Source organism: Protomyctophum bolini, assembly GCF_963924005.1.
Source record: "Protomyctophum bolini genome assembly, chromosome: 10".
NCBI lineage: Eukaryota > Metazoa > Chordata > Actinopteri > Myctophiformes > Myctophidae > Protomyctophum > Protomyctophum bolini.
This window is the reverse complement of record NC_137871.1, coordinates 8213897-8241413: the sequence shown is the minus strand read 5'-3', so window position 1 is coordinate 8241413 and position 27517 is coordinate 8213897. Positions and strand designations below refer to the sequence as shown.

Below are 27517 nucleotides of genomic sequence, written 5' to 3'. Positions count from 1 at the left end.
CTAGGCCTCAGGTGAGCATGGGGCTCCAGGTGTTGGTCGTTGTGGTCCGGGGTTTGGGGTATCCGGGTCGGTTGGCTGTTGTTGTGGCTCGTCCAGAGAGATGAGGTTGTCGATGGATTTGAGCGTTTGCATGCTGCCGTTGGTGTTGGTGTCCATGGCAGCAGTAGGTACCATGGAGCACTCGTATGCCTGGTTGTGTCTGGGTAAGGACCCCGCTTCGTCGGCCACGACACCGGCATCACCTGACAAAAACATAGATTGCTTTTCATTTCCGTGATATCTACACTTTAATTTTTTTTTAATTCACAATCAGTAAAATCATGAACTGCCCCCCCCCCCCCCCCATTACTTGATGAATTGTTTGTAGTAGAACTGTAGTCATACGAGAGGGACGGCTGTTATACTGTTTATCAGCATGACTGTGATTCGGTCCCCCCATGTTTCACAGTCCTTCTCACCGTCAATCCCTAGTACTGTTGGTCTGTCTCATCAAATACACATGGAGTCACCCCCCGGGCCCCCCCCTATCCCTCCCAGTTCCACTCCTTGCTGAACAGGCACACCAAGCAACTTGTAGGATTCTTCACTAATGCAGTAGTGACAGAGAAGTTGTGTTCGGTTGAGTTTGTAAAAGTGCCTTGCCAAGTCCGAGGCACCAGCTGTGGAGGAATAACCACAATCTCCACGGCGGTGGTAGGTGCTTTACCTCTGTACCACCCGGACACCCCTAAATAAAAGTGTTTAGTGGGGGTGGAGGTGTGTGTCTGCCATGTACCTGTTTCTGAGGAACACGATGGACACACTGCTCTCCTGGGACAACCCATGGCATGAACAACCTTCCCCTGCCCTCCGTGTTCCAACACCACGTAGAGCTGGAGGGAAAACCAACAGGTGGACACTATAGGTCTCAGCCTTCGACTCCCGAGTTTCGAGTCCAAAATTTCAATGCCAGGGCTACAGTGGTTAAACCATATGTAAAAACGGAGAATATTATTGCTGAATGAATTGATGTTAGCTTACCCTGGGCGTGTCTGTCACACTGTCATCTGTTGTACTTAACTCACTGATGTTGTCCACTGATGGATGCTTCTTCTGGAAACATGTTCTAGTTCTGGATAGATGAGATGGATAGATATACAGATACACATAGAGAAACATCATTATTTAAGCTTTTGTATTTGGAATGGCCTTGACAATACAGTCAATACACCCGTCTCGTGCTGCCTTCTCTCTGAAACTGAAAAACTAATCTCTCCACGTCCCATCTCCAACGTCATTGTCATCCTCAGAATCACATTCACTGTGGCTGAACCGGGGCAGATCCCAGTGGCCAACAGAGGACTGTGATTATACTGGGCCGCTTCCAGTGGGGTGAGCTTTTATGTTCTCTCGGTGGTTAAAGAAGTTAATATTGAGCTGCGGGGACCTAAAGCTGAGGGCGCATAACACTGAGGAAACATGGACAGTGGTCCACAGAGGCCTGTGACTATACTGGGCAGCTCCCAGTGCGACCCATTCACAGTATGAGTTGTAATAATTGTTAATAGTATATACTGTATCTGATCTCTTTAATCGTCTACTGGACCTGAGGAGATGGATTTTATTTAGTGCAATGCCGTGTCTGTCTGTCTGACTGACGTGCATGCATGGTATGGTATGGCTTTGTATTTGTGGGGAGGGACAGATGAACAGATAAGACAGAGTTTTTTTTCTATCTTCTGTCTTCTGAATGAAACCCAAACCGTGCAGTGCAAACACCCCACTAGCAGTGAAGTGCGAAAGGCAATTTAATGCGGCGGTATTGGCAGAGGCCATGTCGCGCTTCCACAGGGGTCATACCTCACCGGCTCCATTTTGTGGCCGAGAAATGACCTATTTTTATGTGTAATTGCTGTAGAACAAGGTAAACCAAGCATGTAATTGAAAGCGTACCACTTCCACAGAGGGAAGCTGAGAGCACAACCCGGGAGAGAGAGAGAGGGAACAGGAGAGACAGAGGGGAGGGGAGGGGAGGGGAGGAGTGTGGGAGGTTGCTTTGTGAGTCAAAGTAGTGTTAGAATAGCGACAGCCTTGTCCCTAAGCCTCCAAAACAATCGTGAAACAAATCAACCCACTTAGACTCAGATCAGGTGGAAATGGAGGCGAGGAGAAGGGTGGGTGAGGGCAGGCCCTTAGTTTCCCTATGCTCTCTCTCACTCTGTGGAGGACCAGGGTCGCATGTCGCCATTCGTTCCACGTGTGAGCACTTCTCAGACTCTCTGCCGTGCCCAGGCCCTCGCATTACATGGATCACACACCCCTGTGGGTTTGATAGACACCCCTCAGCACGGTCAACGTATTGGCTGTGAGAGAGGTTAATCTGTCCCGGTCTTATGATTCCAGCGTCCACAACATGAATGGAAAACATTATTTCTTTCTTTCTCCCTTCCTCCCTTCCTTCTGTCCTCCCTCCCTCTTTCTCCCATGTTCTCCCTTTCCTCCTCACTTTTCTGTCTTGTCCCTTTCGCCATTGTCCCTTTTTTGGTTTCCCTCTCCTCTCACCCGTAACAGTAGGCGGCAATGCCAGCGATGGAGAGCAGGGCAATGACCAGCATGGAGGCTGCGATGGCCACATTTCTCCTCTTCTCCTCCTGGGCCTGTTGGAGGTCCCACCACTCTAGGTCACTGAACTGACACCTCTCACCCATGTAGCCTGACATACAGCTAGGATGAAACACACACACACACACACACACGCACACACACACGCACACACACACGCACACACACACACACACACACACACACACACACACACACACACACACACACACACACACACACACACACACACACACACACACAGGCACACACACACACACACACACACACACACACAGGCACACAGACGCACACAGACACGCACACACACATAGATCAATAGTGACATCTAGTGGCGATAATCTGTAACAACTACTGTACATGTTCAGTACATCTGTTGCTTTAGAATATTCAGGACGCAAACATGCACATAAGAAATTATGGGATATATGATCTGTAAATAATTACAGGTCATAAGAGGCTTGTGTCTGACAAATTCTAATATTGTTTTTTAATTGGCTTTGTCAAATGCTCATGCAATTGTAAGGCACTCATTATTCCAAAACGAACCCCTACAGTAAATGACCGCATCACTGTACATTATGTCTAACATTTTGTACCGAACAACGACAACAACAACCCAAAAATTAACTGTCCAGATGTGTACTTCATTGTATGGCAGAGTCACGCAGCGAAAATAATAGACAAACGACTAGCTCACACAACACGTCGCGATGTGACACTCATGTGAGCTCAGGGTGTTTTGTGTTTGGGGCGGTGGAGTTTACTTGCAGGCGTAGGATTCCATTTCGGGGAAGTAGAAGCAGACGCCCTGGTAGAGGCAGTAGGAGTCGTGGGTGGAGGGACAGCTTTGTGGCTCGTTACTGTTCCGAGTGGTGACATTGGCGGGACGTCTGGTCGTCCTTGGACTCCTGCTCTCTGCCTCTGTAGAGACGGGACACGGTACGGGTTCATTTGGTTCCCTTTAGTAGTTCATGCACTCTCAACATGCCGTGGTTTGGGGCGTCTGCAAGTGTAACTTGTAGTGTGTTTAAACTGTGTTTAGTTTTGGTGGTTGGAGAGGAAATGACTCCCCCAATTAAGGGCTAATGCCTTGCTCTACCCAATGAGCTACTATATGATGTCATTAAGTGTTTACTTACTGTACAGTTGCCAGTGATATTACTGTTCCTCTCTGGTACAGTTTGTTCGATAGGGATTTTTCAAACGGCAATACGGATTCTGATATTTTTGTATACAGTTCTAAAGTGGTTGAACTGATTTGAATGCTATATTAACCCATTCTGACCGGGAACCCATTTTGGTGTCAGCATCATGTCATGCTTTAGCTATTGAAAAATAGCAGATCTACAAGCTACGAGCTTGTAGGTCTGCTATTTTTGAAAAATCGAAGAACGACTGTGACATTTTTTAGAATCTGATCTCAGGTCAGAATGGGGTTAATCAGACCAGTGTGTGTCCAGTGGAAACCTCGTATGAATCTGATCTCAGGTCAGAATGGGTTAACACATTTTGCTAGGAAGCCTCAACGAAGGCGTTGATTGCTGCGGCTCTCCCAGCCCAGTGGGAGAGTTGTGCTACTGACTGTACATCGTTAGTAGTAGTATTGTACATCTGACACACCTTGACAGACGTGTCCATCGCCCTGGTAACCAGGCTGACAGGTACAGTTGTAAGTCCCTGGTGTATTTTGACACGCTGCCTTTTGGTCACATTGATGTGTTCCTAGTTTACACTCATCGATATCTGCAAGAGGAATGGAGAGCAGAGCAAGATGAACAGGATGATCGTAGACCTGAATGAAAATATACGTATTACATATTCTTTCAATTTCTTTGTTGTGACTGTTTGGGTTCCAAACAGCTGGTTTGAGAAGGGTTGCAGTGAAGTGTTGTCTCACCAGCACAATGGTGTCTTTCGCCAGTGAAACCCGTCTGACACTGGCAGCGATATCCTCCTCCTGTATTGATGCACTCTGAGCCCTGAGTGCTGCACAGAGAGAGGCCGAACGCACATTCGTCCACATCTGAAACACAACAATACATTACAGGGAGTCATTACGGTGCTGTGTGAATCTTCTGCTATCTCACAATTCGATTTGATTTCCAATTCTTGGGGCCTCACGATTTCAATAAAAGGAATCGACCATTTTGTTTTCATCTGGACTTTTCCAACAGCTCAAACTAAACATTATATAATGCCATCGCTTGTAAAAAAAATATTAGCTTTGACGGAATCTTATATTGGGTCAGGTGTAGTTGTATTTGATGCAGAAACGCAACATAATTTTGTTAATTTGAAGTAACATTAACCGGTGTCAAGAAGCATCAGCTGAACAGTGACACACACCTCAGCTGTGCTGTGCTGACTGGAGTGACTGGAGTTAGTTGAATTTCCCCCTAAAGCCCTTGAATGTGACTGAAGAGACATGACAATGTTTACTGTGATTATGGTAAGCTTATATTTCATATCACACACACACACACGCACACGCACACGCACACACACACCATAGAGTCAGAACTCCTGTAACGTTCACCAGCAGAAAAGAAAAAAAGATTGGTCTGGGATCAGATTCCACCTGATTCCAATTCTCCTACGCTAGCTGTCTCCATCTCAGCTTTCCTACTATTTGTCTCCTACACTATTTCCCTCTGCTTTGCTGTCTCTCTGCACTGTATTCACTCTGCGTTCCTTCTATTTTCACTGTATTCACTCTGCATTCCTTCTATTTTTCTCTGCTACCTGCCCCCCCCGCCCTACGTTTTCCTACTGTTTGTCTTTCCTACAGTACACTGTCACCATAGCTTTCCTACCCTTTGTATCTCCTACACTATGTCGCGCTCTGCTTTTCTATTATCATCCCTTTACACCATCTCCCACTCATATTTCCTGTCTCTCCAACACTGTCGCTCTGAGCTTTTCTTAAAAAGGTTATCTAACAAAGAAGGGTCCTGCACACTGTCAGAAACTTGCCAAAAATGTTGCTCTTTATTGGTCAACGTTTCGGTCGATTAGACCTTCATCAGGACAGACAATCTGAGCTTTTCTACCATCTCTCACTCTCTCCTATACACCGTCCCTCTGAGCTTTCCTATTATGCCTCTCCTACACTGTGTCCCTCTCCGGCTCAAAGAAACATGGCTGCAGTGCTAACGGATGTGCACTGACTGTTGTAAAGATGCCTTTTTACATTACATGATGGTTGTGTAATCCCCAGGCCACCGAGCTGACCCTACAGAGAGTTAGAGAGTGTGACACTGACCCACGCACAGCTTTCCATCTCCTATGAAGCCCTTAAGACAGCGACAGGTGGGGCTGTTTCCTGTCTCCTGCTGACACTGGGCGTTCACGCCACAACGCAGTGAGTAGCACTCGTCCTGGTCTGAAACGCAAGATGTTCAAATTCAGATTTTCACATTTCACATTTCACACTCCACACATTTCACATTTCACACTCCACACTGTTTTTAGTTACTAGATCAGTAACATTACAATGAACCAATAGTAAGGAGTACAATAGTCAGATCTAGATCAGTAACATTACACTCACCAATAGAGGAGCACAAGGATCAGATCTGATATTAATAACATTACAATCAATACTAAGTGAGTACAAGGATTCCAAAATGAATAGAAGAACTACATTTAATCAAGAACCATGACACTGTCTGTTTTTTTTTTTTGCAGGATGACATGGCTGTAGCTGCTCACCAGAAACCATCTTCTCAGTGGGCTCGCTGCCTTCATCAGAGTGTACAGCCTCTTCTTCTGAGGGCCCAGGTATGACCAAGGGTGTGCTCTCATCGTTGAGTGTTTTGTTTTGGATGGAAATGGGGTCAGCCGATTCACTGTCTCCAGATTCTAAATAAAATAAAATAAAGTTTGTGTGGCCATGACTCAATTTAACATTGTAAATGTAACGGAAATATCCAGAGCCTTGATATGTCACCTGTTGTTTCATTGGATGCCCTGTCGACAGGCAAGCAGCCTTTCCCGTCTTCTGATTGGATGTAGTGTGACAGACAGGAGCAGTGGGCCAATCCCAGCCTGTTCTCGCACACGTGGGCACAGCCTCCATTCTGGTGGAAACAAACGTCTCCCCCTGGAGGTAGGCATGGAACATGACACATGGAGGCTCAGTCATTGGTATTCTTAATAGTTTTATTGCACAATGAGATAAACCTGGGGGATTAGCTGTTATATCTGTAATATAAGAAATAACAACCCCCCCCCCCCAAACAATGTGGGTTGTGTTTTGATAACAGACAGAAGGAGGAGTGACCCGTCCTGTCCTGTCTTCCGTACCCGGTTTTGCGAGAGGATGCACCACTGCGATGGACGCCGGCGTGACCTTGTCGCCATGGAAGCGTTCCAGTTTCTTCCCAGTTCGTTTGTGGATGCTCCTCAGCTGTCTTCCCTCCCAGTCGGACACCCACAGCCTGTCCTCGAACACCGCCAGGTCAAAAGGTTGCCCTGCAGGGACCAATCAGGAGGAAAGCAACTGAAAATGCTGCTGCATGAGGAGGACCCGCCTCACCTGTCCTATTTACTGAAACAGTCCACCAGGTGAGTCCAGGGAGGTGAAGGGTTATTAACCACAGGAGAAGCAACGTTTCAGTCAGCGATGACCTTCCTCGGAAAAGTAATCACTGGCCAAAACGTTGCTTCAATCCTGTACCGTGCAAGTCGGGCAGCGTGCATGCCATTCTTCTATTGCTACGCACCTGCTTTTAAGATGTCTTTTTATCCAGGTGTGAGAACGTTTTTAAGTGCCACATTTTTTGTATTTTCCCAGTTTTTCATGTGTCTATGAGGTGACAGTACTTCATTAGACACCCTGGAGTAGTTTTTATGTGCAATGGTGTATTAACTTTGTATTTAGGCAAACCAGGCAACTGGTGGGCGTGCCCACATAAAAACAACATTTTAACAAATACTGATTATACTGTACACTTTTTTGAAAAAATGATACCTCCTTATATAACAATAAGACCTGATGATCCTGTTTTTTGGGGGGGGGGGGGGGATCACGGCACTCCATCTTATCTTTAACAGTTGTGATATCCTGGCTGTAGAAAGCAATACATTAAGCTTAAGGGAAAGTGGCAAGTGCAGACTCAGAGGATCTACCACAACTATATACACGTTAGAGGCTCCTTACTGTTTTTACATTATTAACAATGAACTGGCAAACCCCATGTTAAAATTGGCTTACGGCAGGGGAAGCTGTCGAGCAGGCTTTGCAGCTCATGTCTCTCTTCCCATGCATTTGTATCAACATTTTACAAGCAAGAAAGTGTCCCATGAATATTGTCATTCACATGATCACAAACGTCAGCGAAAAACCAGCAAAACAAAATGTTATCTATCTGCCAGTACCAGATTACACCATCTAGACCTGGAACCCCTATTCATTGTTATACCTTTCAATCCAGGAGCCTCTTTTTGCAACATTAGCTGTCGGTATCGGCCTCATCTAAATGTCTAAATGGGGTATGGTCATCCATACCCCATTGTGGGCATAAAGGCTGCCTGGGAATCAGAGGATCGCTATTCGGCCCTCGGCTTGATCAATCTATGTATCAAAGTGTCCCTGTGTGGTCAGCTGAGCAGCCATCTGCTGGTCGAATGCAGAGAAGTAATTTCCCACCCCCACCCTTAAATACTCACCATTCCCTGACATGCACATAACTGTATGTGTGCGCGCGCGACCGCGCGTGTACTTGTACGTGTGTTTTGTGTGTGTCACGCCACACCAGCCTCACCTACTTGGTTCTCGGTCAGGACCCGTCTGTCTGCCCCGTCCAGCCTGGAGGTCTCCACCACGCCCCTCCTCCTGTCGCACCAGAACAGCCGGTCCTCCGTGTAGTCGATGGTCAGACCGCTCGGCGTCAGGAGGTTGCCGCTGGCGACGACCCGCCGCTCCTTCCCCTCCAAAGACGACCGCTCCACCGCAGGCCTTATGCCCTGGTCCGTCCAGAACAACTTCCTCAAAAAGCAAAAAGATGAAAGGAAAATGTACTGTTGAATGTACACAGTTCAGTTAATCATAAAGTTGTTCGATTCAAAACGGGGGAAGTGCTGCTGCTGCTGCAGCGTGTCTTACTCTGCCTGAGGATGAACTGCGATTCCTCTCGGTTTGTCCAGACCCTCACTAACGATGGTTTCTCTGTTCAGTCCGTCTAACGTACTGTAGTCCACGGCAGACCGGCTGTAGGATAGATCATTATTATAACCATTTTCAAACCTGACATTCCTGTTTTGGGCATGCCACTATAGACCGATTTCAGAATAGGGCCTCATGGTCGCAGGCAACGTATATCCTGTAGGCGGAGATGACATATCTGCAGTTTAAACCCGCACCTCTTCTACTACAGTGAATGGAAAAGTGACTGATGTTAGTCTGCCTCAAACGTTACTCTTTTAACTGCTTTTTACCAACGCCAACATTACAAAGATGCCCAGAACATCGGGATGAACCTGTGTAGTTTATGGCTGCTCCAACATTAGTGGCAACATAAAAAAAAAAAACGGAATGTCAAAATATCTATCGCGATGGCCGAGACCAGAGCCATACTTTAAATGCTTAGTATGAGGTATAAAGTACAGCAGCCTTGTGTTCCTAAAACGGAAAGATTGGGTATTTGTTAAGACTGGCATTATGTATCTTTCAGGACCTTTCACTGCTTTGTCTCAACCATTACTCTAATGGCACTGGTCTCAGCCACCGCAGTAGATATTTTGAGTTTTGACATTTCCATTTGTTCTTTTTTCTTTTTTATGTTGCCACTACTGTTGGAGCAGCCATAAACTACACAGGTTTATCCCGATGTTCTGGGCATCTTTGTAATGTTAGTGTTAGTAAAAAGCAGGTAAAAGAGTAACGTTTGAGGCAGACTAACATCAGTCACTTTCCCATTCACTGTAGTAGAAGATGTGCGGGTTTAAACCGCAGATATGCCTACGTACATGATTCCGGTCTATAGGCTAAATTCTTCCCAAATAGTGGATCTACAAGGTCACATGTGGGCTTGTATATTGTCTATTTTCGTTGTGCGACTCCCGACCCTTGCTACAAAATATGGAACGGGGCTCAAGTGGTTATATAGATGAATGGATGTACGTCTTTTTTTCAAACACCTCAATGCCAACTCGATTCTTAAACCGGAATCCTATCATCGATCAATCCTATAAAATGTATGTAAAGTTCTATATGTATTGTACATGTCGTTAACAAGCCAAGGAGTAGAACTTTCTTCATCTAATTTAAACAGATATACATATGAATTTATATCTGTTTATATTCCAAGCTCTCCAATTCATATGCAGCGATCTTTGTTAGTGACGTGACAATCACCTGATGTCGGTCCAGTACATCTTACGGTTTACCCAGTCGATGGCCAGACCCTCTGGAGAACCCAGACCCTCAGAGACCACAACTTCCCTGATCCCACCACTCACATGAAACCGCTCAATGGTCTTCAGGACTGTATTGGCAAAGTACACCTGGGAATTCAAAACAAACACACCAAACAGGCCTTATAGTGAACCTAATATCAAAGTAGATATCATAATTATGTTTTAATTAGGGTAATGGTTAACTGTAATTTGGGTAGCTGTCAGAGCAACAGCAATAATAATAATCTTTATTGTCCTCAAAGGGATATTGTCTTCACAGTTCACAGTTGCAAAATTGTAACGCAGCACATGAAATAACCATTTATGTCCAGTAGGTGGCAGTCGTTCAAAGGCCAAATACTGAACTACATTATGTTATGTAGTTCAATTTGGGCCATGCATGGTTCTTAACTCCCGATGACCCAAAATACTGCTGGTTTCAATCCTAGTCAAAACAGGAACTAATTTATATTCCAGACACCAGGTGAATGCCATTAGCTAGCTGATTTAAATAGAAAACTAGCAGTAGTAGTTCTTCTTACGTTATGTTGCACTGGGTCATAGTCCAGAGCTATTATGCTTCCTCTGGGTTCCTCCAGTAGCGTTTGATCACTGCCATTCAGGTCAACTCTTCTGATGCTCTGCAGGTTGGCTACCAGCAGATAGGGAGGAGGTCCTACACAATGTGAATATATATGTAAGGAGGGTGATAGCAAGTTAATGGTCACAGAAATGATTCTGCACGTTATCCATGTTTTGTTCTTGCTTACTGTAAATCGCTCTGGATTTTTGAGCGTCTGTTAAATGCCTAAGTTGTAAATTGTTATCGAATACAGTGTGTCTACAGTATGTGTGCCTGTTTGTATTGGCCAACACCAGGGATTATCTTTTATGGCCCCCACCGGGAACTGACAGTTGGGTGGGCACACGAACACACTGCTCAAGTTATGGTTCGAGAAAGCACTTGTAGAGTAGCTAATACACGTACATTGTAGATCACTCTCTATAATGAGAGCCTGTGTGTGTCAATATGACTCACCAGTGGCTGTGCAGCGTTTCCCATCCTGGCTGAGCAGGTATCCAGGCAGACAGCTGCACTCCCACACTCCTGGACTCACAATATCACACAGCTGACTACAGCCCCCCCTGTCTGCAGAATAACATCCTGCAACAGACAAACCACGTGATTCGTGTGTGTGTGTGTGTGCGCGCGCACACACACACACACACACACACACACACACACACACACACACACACACACACACAGAGCTTCTGTTTATGATTAACACACTTCAGTTGGTCACACTGAGTCAGTGTCAACCTGTGGCTGTTTACTCCCTCCCTCCCTCACTCACTCACTCACACACTCATTACAGTGTTATGGGTCGTTAAGAGTTTGACACCATTAATGCCTCTACTGACTCATCATAGCTTCTATACAGCTGAGCATCATTCTTGCGAAGGCAATAGTTTTCAAACACTACTCTACTATAACTACTCTAAACGCTTTTACTATATTTGAGTATTTTAAGTTTTTGAGTTCATTTATGAGCAATCTAAGTAACGTTACAGAAGGAAGAGACGCCGCTGACGTCATGGTACGCCATGACACTTTCATGGGAGGCAATTTCAGGCAAACCTAGTCGTACCATAAGTTCCATGAATACATGGCAGTGAATGGAGCCGGCTGGACCAGCTTGTGAACAAACATTATTCCTGAACAATTGCGACCGTTGTCATACAATCGGTTTCCGTAATATAAAAGAAGACATATCCCATGTTGTTTTCTAATCACTTGCTTTTCGATGTGCACAGTATATCATTTTATTTGAGGATCAATACTAAGGTATTGTGAGATTTGGCTGCCAGACAGAAAACGGTGGACAGTCTCGTGATAATTGGTACGCTCAGACAGAAACATATGTTGTGCTCTATAAAATTATGCATCGAAATGCAACACAGCAGACAATAATATCGTGTTACGTATATGTCTTTTGTTATTTTCCAGAAGGGATTACTTTACACAGACATCATTCAGAAATAGTGTTTGTTCATGAGCTGGTCACCGGAGCTCTCAATGCGACTCCAATGCATTCCACCCAACTTCCGGGTGTAGTTTGGCTCCCATGGTGCGACAAATCTGCCGCCTGGAATTGCATGATAGCGAAAAATTACGTTGGTGTCGTTACCTTATTTTCCATGTACCTTGGAGCGGTCTGGGAGGTGGGAACCCATCGGTCAAAAGACAAAAATGAACTGACTGTCCCGTCGTTGTAAACGTACAGTAGCTTGTACTCTACGTACCCGTACAGGTCCGTCCGTCCTCCTGCAGCCTGGACCCTTCTGGACACACGCAGACAGGACCCTGGTCTGTAGACAGACATCCATGACCACACTGGGTCATGTTGGCTTCACATGGTAGGATCTCTGTGGATGGATGGAGCATAATAAACACCACTATGACCTGAACGTTACAACATTTTGTGAACATAACTGTTTGTATGGCCGGTGCCCTGGGGAAACACCACAACTACCGCGAGAAACGGCTGCAAAAGTAGCCAAGTGCGGTCGCCTTCAAAAAGGTATATACTGACCTTAAGCTAGTGGTGTAACGGTGTCTGTGATGACTGCTGATCAAGTTTTTATATGTAGTTTTCTATTTTGTTTCTCAGTGCTGTAAAGCTCTGCCATATTGAACAGAATGTGATGTGATGGTCGTAGAATATTTTCCCAGGTTATGTTTGGACCAGGTACTGTATAGTAACTTCAAACAAAGCCAGATGGTCAGGCAGAAAGCTCCTTAAACTCATGTCCTCCGGTTCAATCCCTTTATGAAATGGCCTATAATCCCCAACAAATGGGTGAAAGTGTGATGGCAATACAGTCAAAGACAGAGAGAGACAGAAATTATGGAAATTTGTTGGAGATGGAGATTAGGATTTCTCCCACTGATGGAACGCCCTGACCGTGGCAATCAGAAAAGCCAATTCTGTCATCTTTTAAATCACCTCTGAAAACACAAATCTGTTCAGGAAAGTCCCCCCTTCCCCTAGATCACCTCATTTGACCTTACTGTGTTGTGTGTGTGTGTGTGTGTGTGTGTGTGTGTGTGTGTGTGTGTGTGTGTGTGTGTGTGTGTGTTTTTATCTGTTTATTTGTTATCTGCACTGACAGTTTACTAAATTGTGTTTTATTGCTTGTCAGAACTAACTTTCTTGTTAACTATGCATGCTTTATATTTGAACCCGGAAACTTTTCCGATTAAGCCAATAGAGCCTGCCACCTTGCTCAGGGGGGGGATCATGTCAAAATCTGTGTCCGATCCCGTGTCAAGGTGAGACATGACCTTTGACACGATCTAAATGTCTCAATAGAAGAGCAGGGAAACAAAATACAACCATCCCAAGGGGGGTGTGTGTGTGTGTGTGTGTGTGTGTGTGGGGGGGGGGGGGGGGCATTTAATCTATGCAAGACCAACAAAACGTTTCTGCCTTTACTTAAAGGATGTAATTGCCTTATTTAAAGCACCTAACAACTTTTTGTGTCTTATAATCGCACTATACTGAATCAACTGTGGAAGCACAGAAAGTGTTGCCATTGTCATCTTGGGCCTATTGTCTCAGCAGCACCCATCGTATCTTTCCCTCTGCTGGCCAGATTACCGACCACGGGCTTGCTGACTAAATAAATCCCTATTACACACGTCACCTGCTCATGTAATCCTATTGTCCCTGTGTGGACTGGACCTTTCCTGTGCGTGTGTGTGTGTGTGTGTGTGTGTGTGTGTGTGTGGGGGGGGGGGGGTTCTCCCCAAAAATGGTTAGTATTAGAAAGTGAGAAATTGCAGTGTGTTTAACCTGGGATTCTGTCTCGATGTTATGATACGATACGATACGGTAGTTGTTTAAATCCACACAGTCACAGTGTTTACATTCTGACCCCACGTTACGTACGGTACGTCAGCCTGTGTAGCATGCTTGTGGCAGATGACAGACTGGCATATTATGCGTTCCAACAGAGAAGCAATGTTGTTGTTGTTGTTGTAGACGCAGACAAAAGAGCAGCAGTATGAATCACAACAGACATCCCATACAGAATATACATCACCTTTAATTGGTGGATATAGGAGGTATCGGGCTGCGATATATCAATACTTCAGGCTATTGATTTGATTCGTTGAGACGATAAAATAATAGTCTTGTAAATGAATAAATTCTTAGTTGCAGCCCTACACATACTGAGGTTAAAGGGTAACTACGTTTCAAGTTGAAACGGAATAATCCAACATAGCTTAATTCTTTTTTTTACTCTTTTAACTCCTTCAGGAAATGAAAAAAAAAAACCATCCAGCTCAAGTTAGGACTAAGTTAGGTCAGGAGATTTTGGGCCGAAGTGCTTTTTATTACTTTTCATTGGTTCAATATTTTACAGTAGCTGGTTTTCTGCCAGACGGCGACGATATATTATTTAGTGCTACATACCTTGGCAGGTTTTCCTGTCCGGAAGCAGAGCGTATCCCTGGGGACAGGTACACACGTAGGACCCTGGGAGATTCTCACAGCCCAGAGAACAGCCGTGGGTCCACAGCGCGCACTCATTTATATCTATGGAACACGTGTCATGTTTCAGCATGCCGCTATACAAAACAAATACAATATTTTGTGTCCACGCAATCCGCTATATTAATAAAAACCACAACCACATTTCCTATCATGCATATTCTCGGGCCGAACATTCAGCGAAAATAGAAGATCTACAAGCTCGTATAGCTTGAGCTTGTACATCTGATATTTTTGCAGGTGAGATTTGGTGTAGGGAAACGGGATGGGGTCAAGTATAGAGCCCGGGGGTCGCCGCCGGTCAACTAAGTATAGAGTTGTGTGGTTGAAATAATGAGTTGGTATCAAGTTGCTGCTTACCTTCACAGTAATTTCCCTGCGTATTAAGGGCAAAGCCTTCACTGCATTGACAGACCCCCTGTTCCAGTGGCCCTGAGCAGACGTCCACACAGTCCTCAGTGCTCTCATCACAACCTGCATGGACACATTATCAGTGCTATACTGTATAGGTCTGGGCAATACTACTTCAAATCAATTGTTTTCCGATTGTTCAAACATTTTGCCTCGATTCAATGAACGATATTTAAAATGAAAAGAAAAAGGTGAGATGGCATACCGTAAGGACTACAGTTACACTTGGAGGGGAGGTTCATAATAATTATTAAAATGAATGCAATAAATGATACATCGGTACATAATCGGCTTCCAAAGTTAGTGGGAGGGGCCTATTTTACAAAACAAATCACAAACGGAATATCCAATCCACCCCCAATTTGTATCGCAGGTCAAGAGGGGCTGCCGCAAATGCAAAGAATTTAAACGTTTGTTGGGGAAAAAAAATTGAGGGATAATAATAATTTCTTACACATGATCACAGGGGTGACTTGACAGCTAAATCAGTGGGAGGGTCCTATATTTCCATAGGCGTCTGTGCCTTCGAGCCAACCACATGTTGCAATTTCCCCAGAATTGCACCTTTCCTAAACGTAACCCCAGTAAAACTATGCCTAACCCTAAACTTATTTCTAACCATATTCTCAGTAAAACTAAATAAAGAACTGTCGGACCGTCGGCGTGAGGTCGCCGGAAAAATTGAGGGGCGAGATGGTTTAGGGGCGACCGTACCTGATACCCTCGCCCAACGGGCAAGTGCCTGCTCTGACACCAGACTGATTACACCTCAAAATACATACATACCGTGAATAATATGATCTATTAGATCGCATCACAATTTTGCCTGCCACAGGTTGTTAATGGTAATGAAACCCCTATAAAGAAATTGTTTAATACTGACAGACGGTCAGCAAGTGGATTCATGAATGTACAGTACATGTATAGACAATATTTTAGGCCAAGACTATAATCCCAAATTTCCCCACTTTAAACAAAAGAAGCCTGTCGGCTGCCGGACTACCATTGTAGCAGTAAACAATTAAGAGGTTATGTTTTCTACAGCCGCTGCATGGAAAAACAAATGTGCTCTAAACTGACTCTATTTACGGTATATGACGGGTGGGGATCGGACTCAAGCCAGGATACTGATTCAGGAGGACACTGGCTCATCAGCATAACGTATGGTCTGTGCATGCATTGAATGCCTGCCCTGAACCACCATGCACCCCTCCTGCAAATAATTGACTGCGGTATTGTTGCACGTTAGAATGTATCACCTACAAATACAATTGTTGTTTTTTTTGTATTCTTTTGTATAACTTTTGACTGTAGGCCCACTACTGTTAATAATCTTGTTAAAGGGATATATGTTAATGACGTTTAGAAGCTTTAGAACACTTTCCTGGGGGTCTTTATGTGTGTAATATGTGGTTTTAGAAATTTTAGATTGTAGCAGTGAGCCTGTTGTCTCTGATGTCATGGACACTGGGCTCACTTCCTTCCTGGACTACATGTTGTCTCAGTAAGACAGCTCTCCCCCCTATCCACAAGGAGGAGCAGTGCACCAAAGAATTATGGGAATTGTAGTCCAGGAAGGTAGTGAGACCAGTGTCCATGACATCAGAGAGAAACAGGCTCACTGCTACAATCTAAAATATCTAAAACCACATATTACACACATAAATACCCCCAGGAAAGTGATCTAAAGCTTCTAAACGTCATTAACATATATTCTTTTGCAAAAAAGGGTGAAGTGTCCCTTTAATGAAGTATTCCATGAATCAGGATAAATGCATGAAGGGCAGCCTTCTACCATGCCGGTTAGTATACTGTAGAGTTCTGATGAAACTGTAACCTGGAAGTGCTGGCTGGGGGTCGTCTTCCATTGGCTGGTTGAAGGGATGCATCACTTTGAGGTCAACGGGGGGCTTGTTCATCCGCTTTGTGTTGACGTTCACCGGCTCTCCTCCGTTGTACTTATTGACTCGCCTTATGGCACGTGATGTGATATCGGTATAATACACATAGTCCAGGAAGACTGACAGCCCCAAAGACTGAGATCTGTGATAAGATGAGATACTATTATGGTCCCAAAGGGAAATATGTGTTGTTACAGAAGTTAATAAATAATAATTCTAATATGAAATATATTTTTCATACTGTAAAGAAGCTAAATGAAAGATAAATGATAGTAATGATAGCGCTGCAAAAAAGCTATGTAAAAACAATTCTAAATTGTGTGTCTTAAGATTTATTTTAACGGATGACACTTCACCCTTTTCTCAACTTATCTTCATATAAATGGTCCTTACTAATGCTCATTATAAGATGCCACTGTTTCTGTCTACTCACAGATTATTGGAGTTAATAAGTAGACATGTACATAGAAGTGAATAGAAGGAGATGTGGGATTGGGGTGATTTGCTCACCGAAGTGGCTGATCAATGTGGTTGATCAGATTCCCGTCGTAATCACAAGAACCAATGGTGCTCTTTCCATCCGAGCCAAACTGAACCCAGAAGAGCCTCCTGTCCGAGCGGTCGATGGACAGAGCCCTCAGTCCTTCTGGGATTTTTAAGAGCGTCGTCGCTGTTGTCTTCCCCGCTGTGTTAGACCTCTGGATGCTGGGGTTCATCCCAGCAGACAACCAGAACACAAACCTGCAAACGGACAGTGGGATAAAGGAGGTGGTCTAACAACTGCATGCCAAGAATCATAATTGCTTTCATGCTGTAAAAAGTTAATACACGACATCAAGGCAAGACTTGACATTATTTTGTTAAACAAAAAAAGAAAGCATTAAAATGGCTGGCATCTTGTGGCCTGGTCAATATGTCTCCCTGCTGTGTCTCAGTCTGAATAGAGCTTGAATAGCCCATTCTGAACGGGCACCCATTTTGGTGTTAGCATCATGTTATGCTTTATCTATTGAAAAATAGCAGATCTACAAGCTCATAGCGCGCCACCGAGTGGCGCGCTACGAGCTTGTAGGTCTGCTATTTTTGAAAAATCGAAGAACGACTGACACTTTTTTTAATCTGATCTCAGGTCAGAATGGGTTCATCAGACCCGTGTGTGTCCGGTGGAAACCTCGTATTAGAGGGATAGAGTCGGTCAAGTCGTGTTGCACCTATGTGCCAGCCACGCTGGATGGACCACCGACATTTCTAGGAACGCAGAAACAATATGGCAGGGAAGTTGTGGACATTGTGGACTTTTGTTGTCTTATTTATTTTTAGTTCATTTAGTGTTCTGTATTCCCATTGAGATTAAAAAATTGTCTTTTTCAAGAAGTCTCACCAAGACGGAAGCAGTGTAGCATTATGTCATGTTTTGTGCAATCTGAGAATCCCATCGTCAAATATTCGGGAAAACGGCAATTTGACGCGAGGCAACAGTCTGTCTTTGAGAGACTATGTTTTGTGTAACAGACAGTTAGCTAGCTCATCATGACAACTAGGGATGTCCCGATGACGTATTTATCTTTGCTCCCGATCCGATTCTGATCATTTGATTCAGATGCAACAACTGTTACATAAAACTTCTGAACTTTTAAGACGTACAGTACCTGTTATGGGGATCAACAGCTATACAACTGGGCTGGGTCAGATGTCTTATGAAAGTCTTCTCATGTCTCCCATCAGTATCCATTCTCTTGATGGTTCCCTTTTCCTCACTGGTCCAATACATTCGGTTCCAAAGCCAGTCCACTGCAAGGCCTGAGATCCCTTTCTCAGAAGAGTACAGTTTCTGGGAAAAGTTTTCAAAATGCAGCAATTGATTAACCCTTCACCACTTTCCCGTGGATTTGTTCATGACAAATAATTAGGGCTTTAATGATGCAGTAACTGCATCGAAAAATCTATTTTAATTTCAACAACCGAAGTATATTAATATGTAAATAGCAACATATCGTATCGTTGAATTTGAATCGTATCATATAGTTTTGCAAATATGCAAATAATCGGTATTAAATCATTTTCCAATGAAAATAATTGATTGTATCGATGCTAAGTAATATCGTCCATGTATCTATCGTCAACCATGTGATGTGTATCGCATATTACACTGTTAATGTGTAAATGTATCATTACACACCTACAAATAATCAAATAAATTTCCATCTCTAATAGTAGGATTGACAATATCCTTTTGCAGGGCAGTGGGCAATTATTTATTCCATTAAATGATTATGATGCTTTTCCACTGCATGGTACCAGCTCAACTCCATGTACGTGTATGTCTTTTTGGTTTTCTGTTGGGCATACAGTAGGTAGCACCTAAACCTGGTCCTGGTTGGTATAGGTTCTAGGTAGCACCTAAACCTGGTCCTGGTTGGTATCGCTTTTGGTGAGATTCCAAGCAAAGCTGAGGCACTACCAAAAGATAATGTGAAAACACTGCAGACTATTGATTGGTCTGAGAGAATCATCAATGGCATCATTGCCTCATTTCATCATGATGATGGACTCCTTAATAGTGCTCCCAAATACTAGTCATAAATGTGATATTAGTCAATATTGAGCGAATGTATTTTAGTTTTTTATCCCACGATTTTGTAACCCATTTTTTCACCCAGTGTCAATTATCTAATGTAATATTGGGCTCTGCACTCCCTCTGCCAACCTGGGGAGAGCAACGGATTGACCTCAGGCTTCCTTCAATGCATGAGGAGTCCAGGCTGCTTCTTTTCACCTGACAGGGGGGGGTTTCCGTGTTTTGGACGTAGCGCGTGGAAGGAACACGTTATTCCAACCAGTTCCTTTCCCCTCCATCAGGCGCCCCGGGTGGCCAGGGGGAGGCTCTTTCTGTTATGAGAAATCTTACAAGCTTTTTCTTTTCTTTTTTTTTGGAACACAGAATCTTTCTATGATAGTGAAATTAGCAGATCTACAAGATTTTCTGGTTATAGAAATGTATACAAAAAAACAAAAGTCAAGGAGAGTTTAATCGGTACCATCCAGTGGCACTGGATTGTTCAGGGGTCTTTGGTAAATGTGTGAACACCTGTCTCTGAGTTCCTGTCATCGATGCTTTGTAGATGACCCCAGTGTGTTTGTCAGCCCAGTAGATCATCCCCTCTCTGGAATGGAAGTCCAGCAGAATGGAAGTCCCCACCCCTGCCACCAGTCTCCTCTGGTTCCTCCCATCCAGGTCCATGCGGTGGATGGCTTTACCATGGCCAAAGATCAGGTAAGGCTCTGGATTTTTACAAAAAACATTTGTTTTAGGTATAGGCGACTTGTTGATGGACTCACACTGGTCGTTGGCTGGGATCAAACCTTTTGTGTGTATACTTTTTATTTATTTATTTATTATGGGGCAATCTATCTGAGCTAAATTCCATGCCTTCTCACCCAATAGCTTAATTAAATGGCTTTACAAAGTTTGAATTGTTTGAATTCTGTGCTATTAATCATTTTGTAAGAACAGCTATGCATTTTGGGTCATAACTCAGCAAATTGGACCATTGCAATTAAAGCAATAGCCAAGACAGAGCTTTTGAGGTGACCTTGGAGCGCATACTGTTGCAGTGTATTTCTCAGTCCAACAGCTGAGTAAAACCTGGGTTGCTTTTTGTTACCGAGGCAGCATTCAACATCTCAATAGCTGCAGCTTCACACTTTGTGTCCTTCTGGACTAATGGCACGGTTAACTGTGTTGAATCAATAAGTCAATGTCGTTCTCCACACAATCTATTCATGGGTGTAACGGGGTGAAGTTCAAGGCAGCTGCGTCTCTTAGCAACACAAAGGTCCAAGCGCATTGCAATTTGCATAGTGAAAATCCTCACATATGAATGAAGATAGTCAGACCATGGCATGGATTTTATCATCAATATACAACCCTTTTGGATAGAAAAACCCATCACTTCGTCAAAAACGTTGCAATTTAATGTATTTGTGGATCATGGCTCTAATATCTTTGCCACTGTTTCAGTATATCTTTAATTTTGTTGTGTGAAACGGTAAAAAAAATATATTTATTTTATATAGAATCTTTTAAATTGCATGTAAGGCCCAATATTTCTTCAAAAAATTGGGATAAACAAGAAGTTTAAGAATATATTTTGGTCTGATAATAATAACAATAATAATAATTAATTAACTTTAACTTTTATGACATGACATAAATGCAGCGCAATTTGTGCAAAAAAACTGCAAAATGTCCTGTGAATGTTAAAAGAATCATGTACCCAAAAAAACAAGATGCCTGCAAGATGTAGGTTCCCACTGGGCCTGTATTCTGTGAAACATGCTGCAACCTTACATTCATATTCTCCCATATGCTGTGGTCACCACTCCCTTTAGTCAGGCTGAGCTATGGATTCAAAACAAACATGTGCCTTGTCCGAGACTATTAGCTATATAGACTAAACACTGTCATGTGTCACCATGGCTACTGGTCACCGATGTTCTGGAATGATGAAAACAATACAACAATGAAGCAGACAAGACAAACAGAACAGGGAGCCGTTTGGGTCGCTGGTGACCACTCATGACAAGTTCATATATTGTGGTTCACCTTTTGATTGAGGAGACGCCATCTTGAATACTGTTATAGCCTTCATATAAGGTTATTTGGTATGATGACCACTGATCATCACTGGTACTGCTGATAAATTGGGGACATGTGGTTACTGTGAAATACCCCAAGAAATACAACATGCAGACTAGCCATGCCTCACATACATTAGAAATACCATTGGTATACCAGTGGCTTGGCTGATGTTCAGTATGACTCAATATTCAACGGTTCATAATGATATCTTGGGAAAGGTTATGCAGTGCACACATTTTCTGGGCATAATCCTACAAACTGTCCATGTTAATCTCCAAAGGCAAAGTCAACCGCAGACCACACGTCAAAATAGAATGATCGACTTCACCTACAGTACATACCTGGTGCTATAGTACAACAAAAAATAGTTTGATATGATTTTGAATTTTTTAGCTCTCTGAGGCGCCGCACTGAGCGGCACTGTCGACTCAGTGCAGTCCAAGTTGTATACCAATAGGGTTAGAATCTACATAGTACTTGACAATGAAGGTAAATTAGACCAGGTTGATGTTGTTGACAACTTTGTCATCTAGAAATGTTGGTATGTATGTATTGTTGATATGTATGTATTTATGCACCCGAATATTTTTTTCTAAATGTATCAATATTGAGCAACTGCATGGCCTATTTCTCCACTAAAATGCTATCGGAACGTATTTTCTGAACACATACTGGGCTCTGTGCCTGTGCTCCCAAGTCCGCAGTCTCACCATTCTTGAGCTGCCAAATTAAGCTACCACTGTTGTCCAACTGGGATTTACTTAAACACTTCCTCGACCAGAGTCTTACTGGGATACCTAAGCCATTTAAATAGAACAATTAGGAATAAGAATGCCGTGGCTAGATCATTTCAGGATTTCAAATCGAAGCATCACTAGTACTGACCACAATCAAAATATGTTTGGGTCTACAGAAAGCTGGGACAGAACAGTTCAGATGTATATTATGGTTAAAATGCATCTTTGAATGCCTGACAGTTTGGTGTGTCCATCTGTGTCCACCTGGCAAGAAGTGTGACCCGGTCAAAGGTTCTAACCTCACTCTGGACAGCCAGGCAACTCTGTCTGTCTGTCTGTCTGTCTGTCTGTCTGTCTGTCTGTCTGTCTGTCTGTCTGTCTGTCTGTCTGTCTGTCTGTCTCTGTGGTCATCCTCATTGACTTCATTGACTTGATTCACCCCTATGGAGCAGGCGGCTTGGCCTTGTGTACATCACACTGTCTGGTCAGCCAAGCGAGGAGTGAGATGCATGGAAAATCTTGTACTCTTTCAGGGGTGACAGAGGTTTTCCTTTTGTGTGAAAACGTTTATTTGTTTGAGCAACCAACGCCGAGCAGTCGACACTAGGGTGTCACTATGATAATGCAGATGGAGTGGAAAAAATGTGTTTTGTTTCACGTTGAGGTATCCATTACTAAACTACCATGCTTACTGCAATTTTCTCCGATTTGCTCCTGTAGAAATCAATGATGGATTGAATCTTGTAGGGAATTAAGTTAACCGTTACAGACAGAAGAACATAAAGTAATGAATAACATATTACCTAGTCTACACCTTTACACCATGAATTTAAACATACCGGTAGCTGTTAAACCACTTAAGTGCTAATTAAGTAAGTACATTACTTTGGAAGTCATGCTTTGACTTTATAATATAAAGTAAAAGTGGCAAAACAAATAAATAAAAGTTGTATTACTTCCTTGGCCAGATTCTTCTGATTTAAAGACGTCTGTTTTGAAATGTAATAGTCAAGAAATCGATCATAAAGGATTGACTGTCTCTATAAACAAACCTTTCTTGGTGGTGTACTGATACACAGGGTGACATGGTACAGGGGCAATATACAATATATAACTATAGTTCCTTGCTGTCATTACATTAATCATCTTTAGTCACAGTTATTCACAAACCGACAGCGGTGCAAGGCACCAACCCGCTCATCGGAAGCAATTACATATTCAGTGTCTTGCTCAAGGACACTGGGATCCAACCGGGGACCTTTCAGTTCCCCGTCAGCCGCCCTACCTCCTGAGCCCCTAAAGTTTAGATTTGACAGTAAACAGTCCTTTGCGGAGTGTCCGCATACACACTGTGCTGACACATACGACCCAGGATGTCACCTGGCTGTACTGTACCTTACTGAATATCTCTGTACAGTAGACTTGCTGTAGTTAAGCTATATAGTCTACTGTACATATACTCACCCACACAGCTGCTGTTTCTGCCAGCATCCGACGGTGCACGTTCCCAGCATGCTTTGCCAGGCGTCGGGGCTCCTAAGCTTTGCACCATGAAACAAATCAGCACGGCCACGAGCGTGGCAACCAACATAATCCTTGTGCTCCGGTGAGATGCACCACCAGGCGTGTCACTTCTTCTCAGGCATTCCCACAGTCGGAACCAGCACACACAAAGCCCCCGGAACCATGTGGCACTCGCTGATGGACCAATGATGACATCCTTGTCCAAGGCTTCGGCCAGCAGAGAGAGACAGAGAGAGAGAGAGAGAGAGAGAGAGAGAGAGAGAGAGAGCAAGAGTGGGCAAGAGAGAGAGAGAGAGAGAGAGAGATTGAAGGCCAATTTTTTACATCACTGACTTTGAGATAGGCGCAAAAACAAAACAAAAAAAGGGAAAAATGAGAAAGATGCCAGTGAGCGAGGAGAGTTGTTGATGTCTGGGCACTCAGAACAGGTTGTCTGGGTCCCACTGGATCTTCACTGCGGCCCCCATGCAGCTTGGCTGTTTTGGAAGCAAAGTATGAAATTCCTGACACCCGTGTGGTGAATTTGACACATCCCAGATCAGCTTTAGTAGAAGGACTGGTCTCTCCCGAGTGGCTGTAGTCAGTCTGAGATAGAATGTGGAATATGCACCTAATGAGGCTGGCTAGAGAGAATAACAGTGAAAGTCACCCTCACCCCACCCCCTGATCTCTGTCCTTTGTGTGTCTGTGTCTTATTGGACGCATATATGGCATCTTCTTTGGGTCTCACAGAATTCTGTTGATTTGTGGTATCCCTAGCTAGCTAAACAGAACATTTACAAACACATCGAAAGAACACACACACACACACACACACACACACACACACACACAGTCACACACACACACACACACACACACACACACACACACACACACACACACACACACACACACACACACAGTCACACACACACACACACACACACACACACACACACACACACACACACACATACACACACACACACACACACACACACACACACACACACACACACACACACAGCGTGTTGAGTGATGTAGTGCTCACCTTGACTCCTTGTATTTGAAGCCCAATAAAGGCCAAGCCAGCTGGGATCATGGTATAGTTGATTCAGATCAAAGGTTGAATAGCCAAATCAAGTTCATAATAATCTTATTATTATGAGTTCTTGTGATTTATGTATTCTTACACTTAAGTCTGCTTTCATGTTTTGTTGTTTGGTCAGACAACAAATTTGCTTTGCATTTGGGGTCTACTAACTACAAGGTTGTACTTTATTGTTAAATCTTGTGTACAGTACAGGTACTGTAAGAGTAAAGGTTATTTTTGTTTGGCTTTTGTTTGCCTATATGTTATATAATTGGGTCAACTATGTGGTATACAAATAATGGTGATTAACTGATTCAGTTTTTAATTGTACCATATTAATTATACTTTATTTCCGAATTTGCATGCCTTTGAATGCCCTTTCTTTCTTCTGAATGCACCTTTTTGTACCTAATAGAAAGCATCTTGAAGATGAATTGCTTTGTGATCGAAATGTGCTATGCAAATCAAATTGCCGTGCCTTGAAGTTGAACTTGTCTGTCTGCCTGCCTGTCTGCCTGCCTGTCTGTCTGTCTGCTTGTCTGCCTGTCTGTCTGTCTGTCTGTCTGCTTGTCTGCCTGTCTGTCTGCCTGTCTGCCTGTCTGCCTGCCTGCCTGCCTGCCTCTATGTCTGCACGTCTGTCTGTCTGTGTCGTGTGTCTGTCTGTCTGTCTGTCAGCCTGTCTATCTGTCTGAGTCATTAGCAGAGAACTGGGAAGGAGCGGCGGACCTGGTTATCTAATGTCATGTTTTTCCTTTTTACTGCTGAGAACGGCTTCATTCACAGCGTCCAATGACTGTCGTATTGTCAGCAGCAACGTCAGTCAGTTAACCACCTCACAGAGGAGTTACACAGACTGGCTGAGAAAGTTGTCCTGTCTCCAGGCTATAATGCTCTCCGCTAACGGCAGGGCATTGACCTTTTCCCATGGTTTCACCCCTGGCAGACAACAATGACCATCCTGGAGTCTGTAAATAGCGGTACGGTGACTTGGTGTGGTCCAATGATAATGACTCTCCATGAGAGTCAGCGAGTCTAGATTACGTTGTCTAGGAAACTGAGTGTAGAGATGCTGGAGCTCTATGAATGTGACGTTATACTTCACATTTGTGGGGTTTCTTTCCCTTCTTAACATTTTGCAACGTACGATGTATGTCAGAGGACATACAGCAACTCCAAAGTCTTTGAAACGTCCATCCACAGTTGTGTGTGTGTGTGTGTGTGTGAGTGAGATTGTTGATGAGGACAGCAGAGAAGTGACCATTTTGGAAGTACATGTACATTTGACCACAGTCTGGAAGAGGCATTCCTTACCAAGGTGCTTGAGTACCAGCATCTTAAAGATGCTATTATACAGCTTGTATAGAAATGTAAACTACTTGCAGTGTTGGCAAGTAACTTAAGTAATATACTACTTCCAGTAATATTATTACTTTTTTCCAGTAATATGTAACTTAACTAGTTACTTTCACATTTTCAGTAATAATATTACATTTACTTTTTTCCAAAAGTAATATTATTACTATTTTCACGAGCCTTGGTGGAACTGTGGGTTTGAGTGTTTATTTATAATGGTAGACTGGATAGGGGTCAAGTTGCTCTGCAGACTGCTGATCCGCTCTAGATCTAGACTCTAGAGCGGATACGGAAACGATGCACACTCGTCGGTACGCATGTGTGAAGTATCGGATGCAGAAGGGCGGGCCTTAAACCGTCCGGAACACGGAACAACAACCTAAACTGTTTCTTTTTTGTAACCAATGTATATATTTTTTTAAGCAACTATAGCATTTGTTTGCTTTAATGAACAACATAAGTTGTTCAAAGATTGCGTTTCATTATCTTTTGCACAGGTGTGGTTTTCATTTAGACTGTAATTAATTAATTCATACACAGTAAAAGTCTTAGTGTTCATTTAATTAAAATGAGTGTACAAATGGACCCATCATCATGTGTACACTATACAGTACACTTTAAATAAAGAGTTAAATAAACACTGCAGAATAGGGGAGGGGGGACTGCTAATGTTGAAAATGCAAAGTAAGACTTTTGGGGACAAAATATGCAATTACTGGAGGCGAGAGAAAAAAGTAATAAGTAAAGTAATAAGTAACTAGTTACTTTTCTCAGGGAGTAATAAGTAGTGTACCTTTATTCCTTTTTTTTAAAGTAATAAGTAATAAGTAGTATATTAGTGTTAAAGTAATATTTTGCCAACACTGACTACTTGTGTTCATATTTGGAAGCCTCGGTAATGTCCATAAATCAGTCGTGAGGGGCCTGCAGATTGCAGGCATGCCCAAGCCGAGAGCTAAGGCATCGGCAAAATTCTGTTCAGTGCCTGCAATAATTGGCAGTCGCCATATATGGAGAAGGCGATGCTTTCTGTACCCGTGATCTGTATCCTGAAGCACTTGTTGTAGATTTTTTTCAAGTTTGCGCATCCACTATTGTTTGTGTTCAAGACATTACTTGTAAAATGTGAATGCAAATAGTGTGTGTGTGTGTGTGTGTGTGTGTGTGTGTGTGTGTGTGTGTGTGCGTGTGTGTGTGTGTGTGTGTGTGTGTGGTATGCAGAGATTGATGCATATGTTGCTGAAATGTGGACAGAAAGTAGAGCAACCAAATATACAGTTATATCCATGTGTCATATCGAAAGCTTATAC

General features: G+C 43.4%; 1 protein-coding gene across 1 annotated transcript; it reads right to left on the bottom strand.

Moving 5' to 3' along the window:
* On the bottom strand, positions 1-23846 carry egf (epidermal growth factor; the record flags this gene model as incomplete). Its single annotated transcript, XM_080773332.1, has 24 exons — positions 1-242; positions 776-872; positions 1021-1111; positions 2542-2703; positions 3369-3525; positions 4225-4347; positions 4502-4627; positions 5867-5986; positions 6316-6465; positions 6554-6706; positions 6910-7077; positions 8370-8593; positions 8711-8815; positions 9962-10110; positions 10545-10678; positions 11042-11167; positions 12310-12432; positions 14487-14609; positions 14925-15038; positions 16813-17018; positions 17387-17617; positions 18526-18707; positions 19965-20158; positions 23720-23846. The coding sequence occupies 24 exons, from the start codon at positions 23844-23846 to the stop codon at positions 1-3; spliced, it is 3627 nt and encodes a 1208-aa protein (XP_080629458.1).
* Between the last annotated feature and the right edge of the window lie 3671 nt (positions 23847-27517).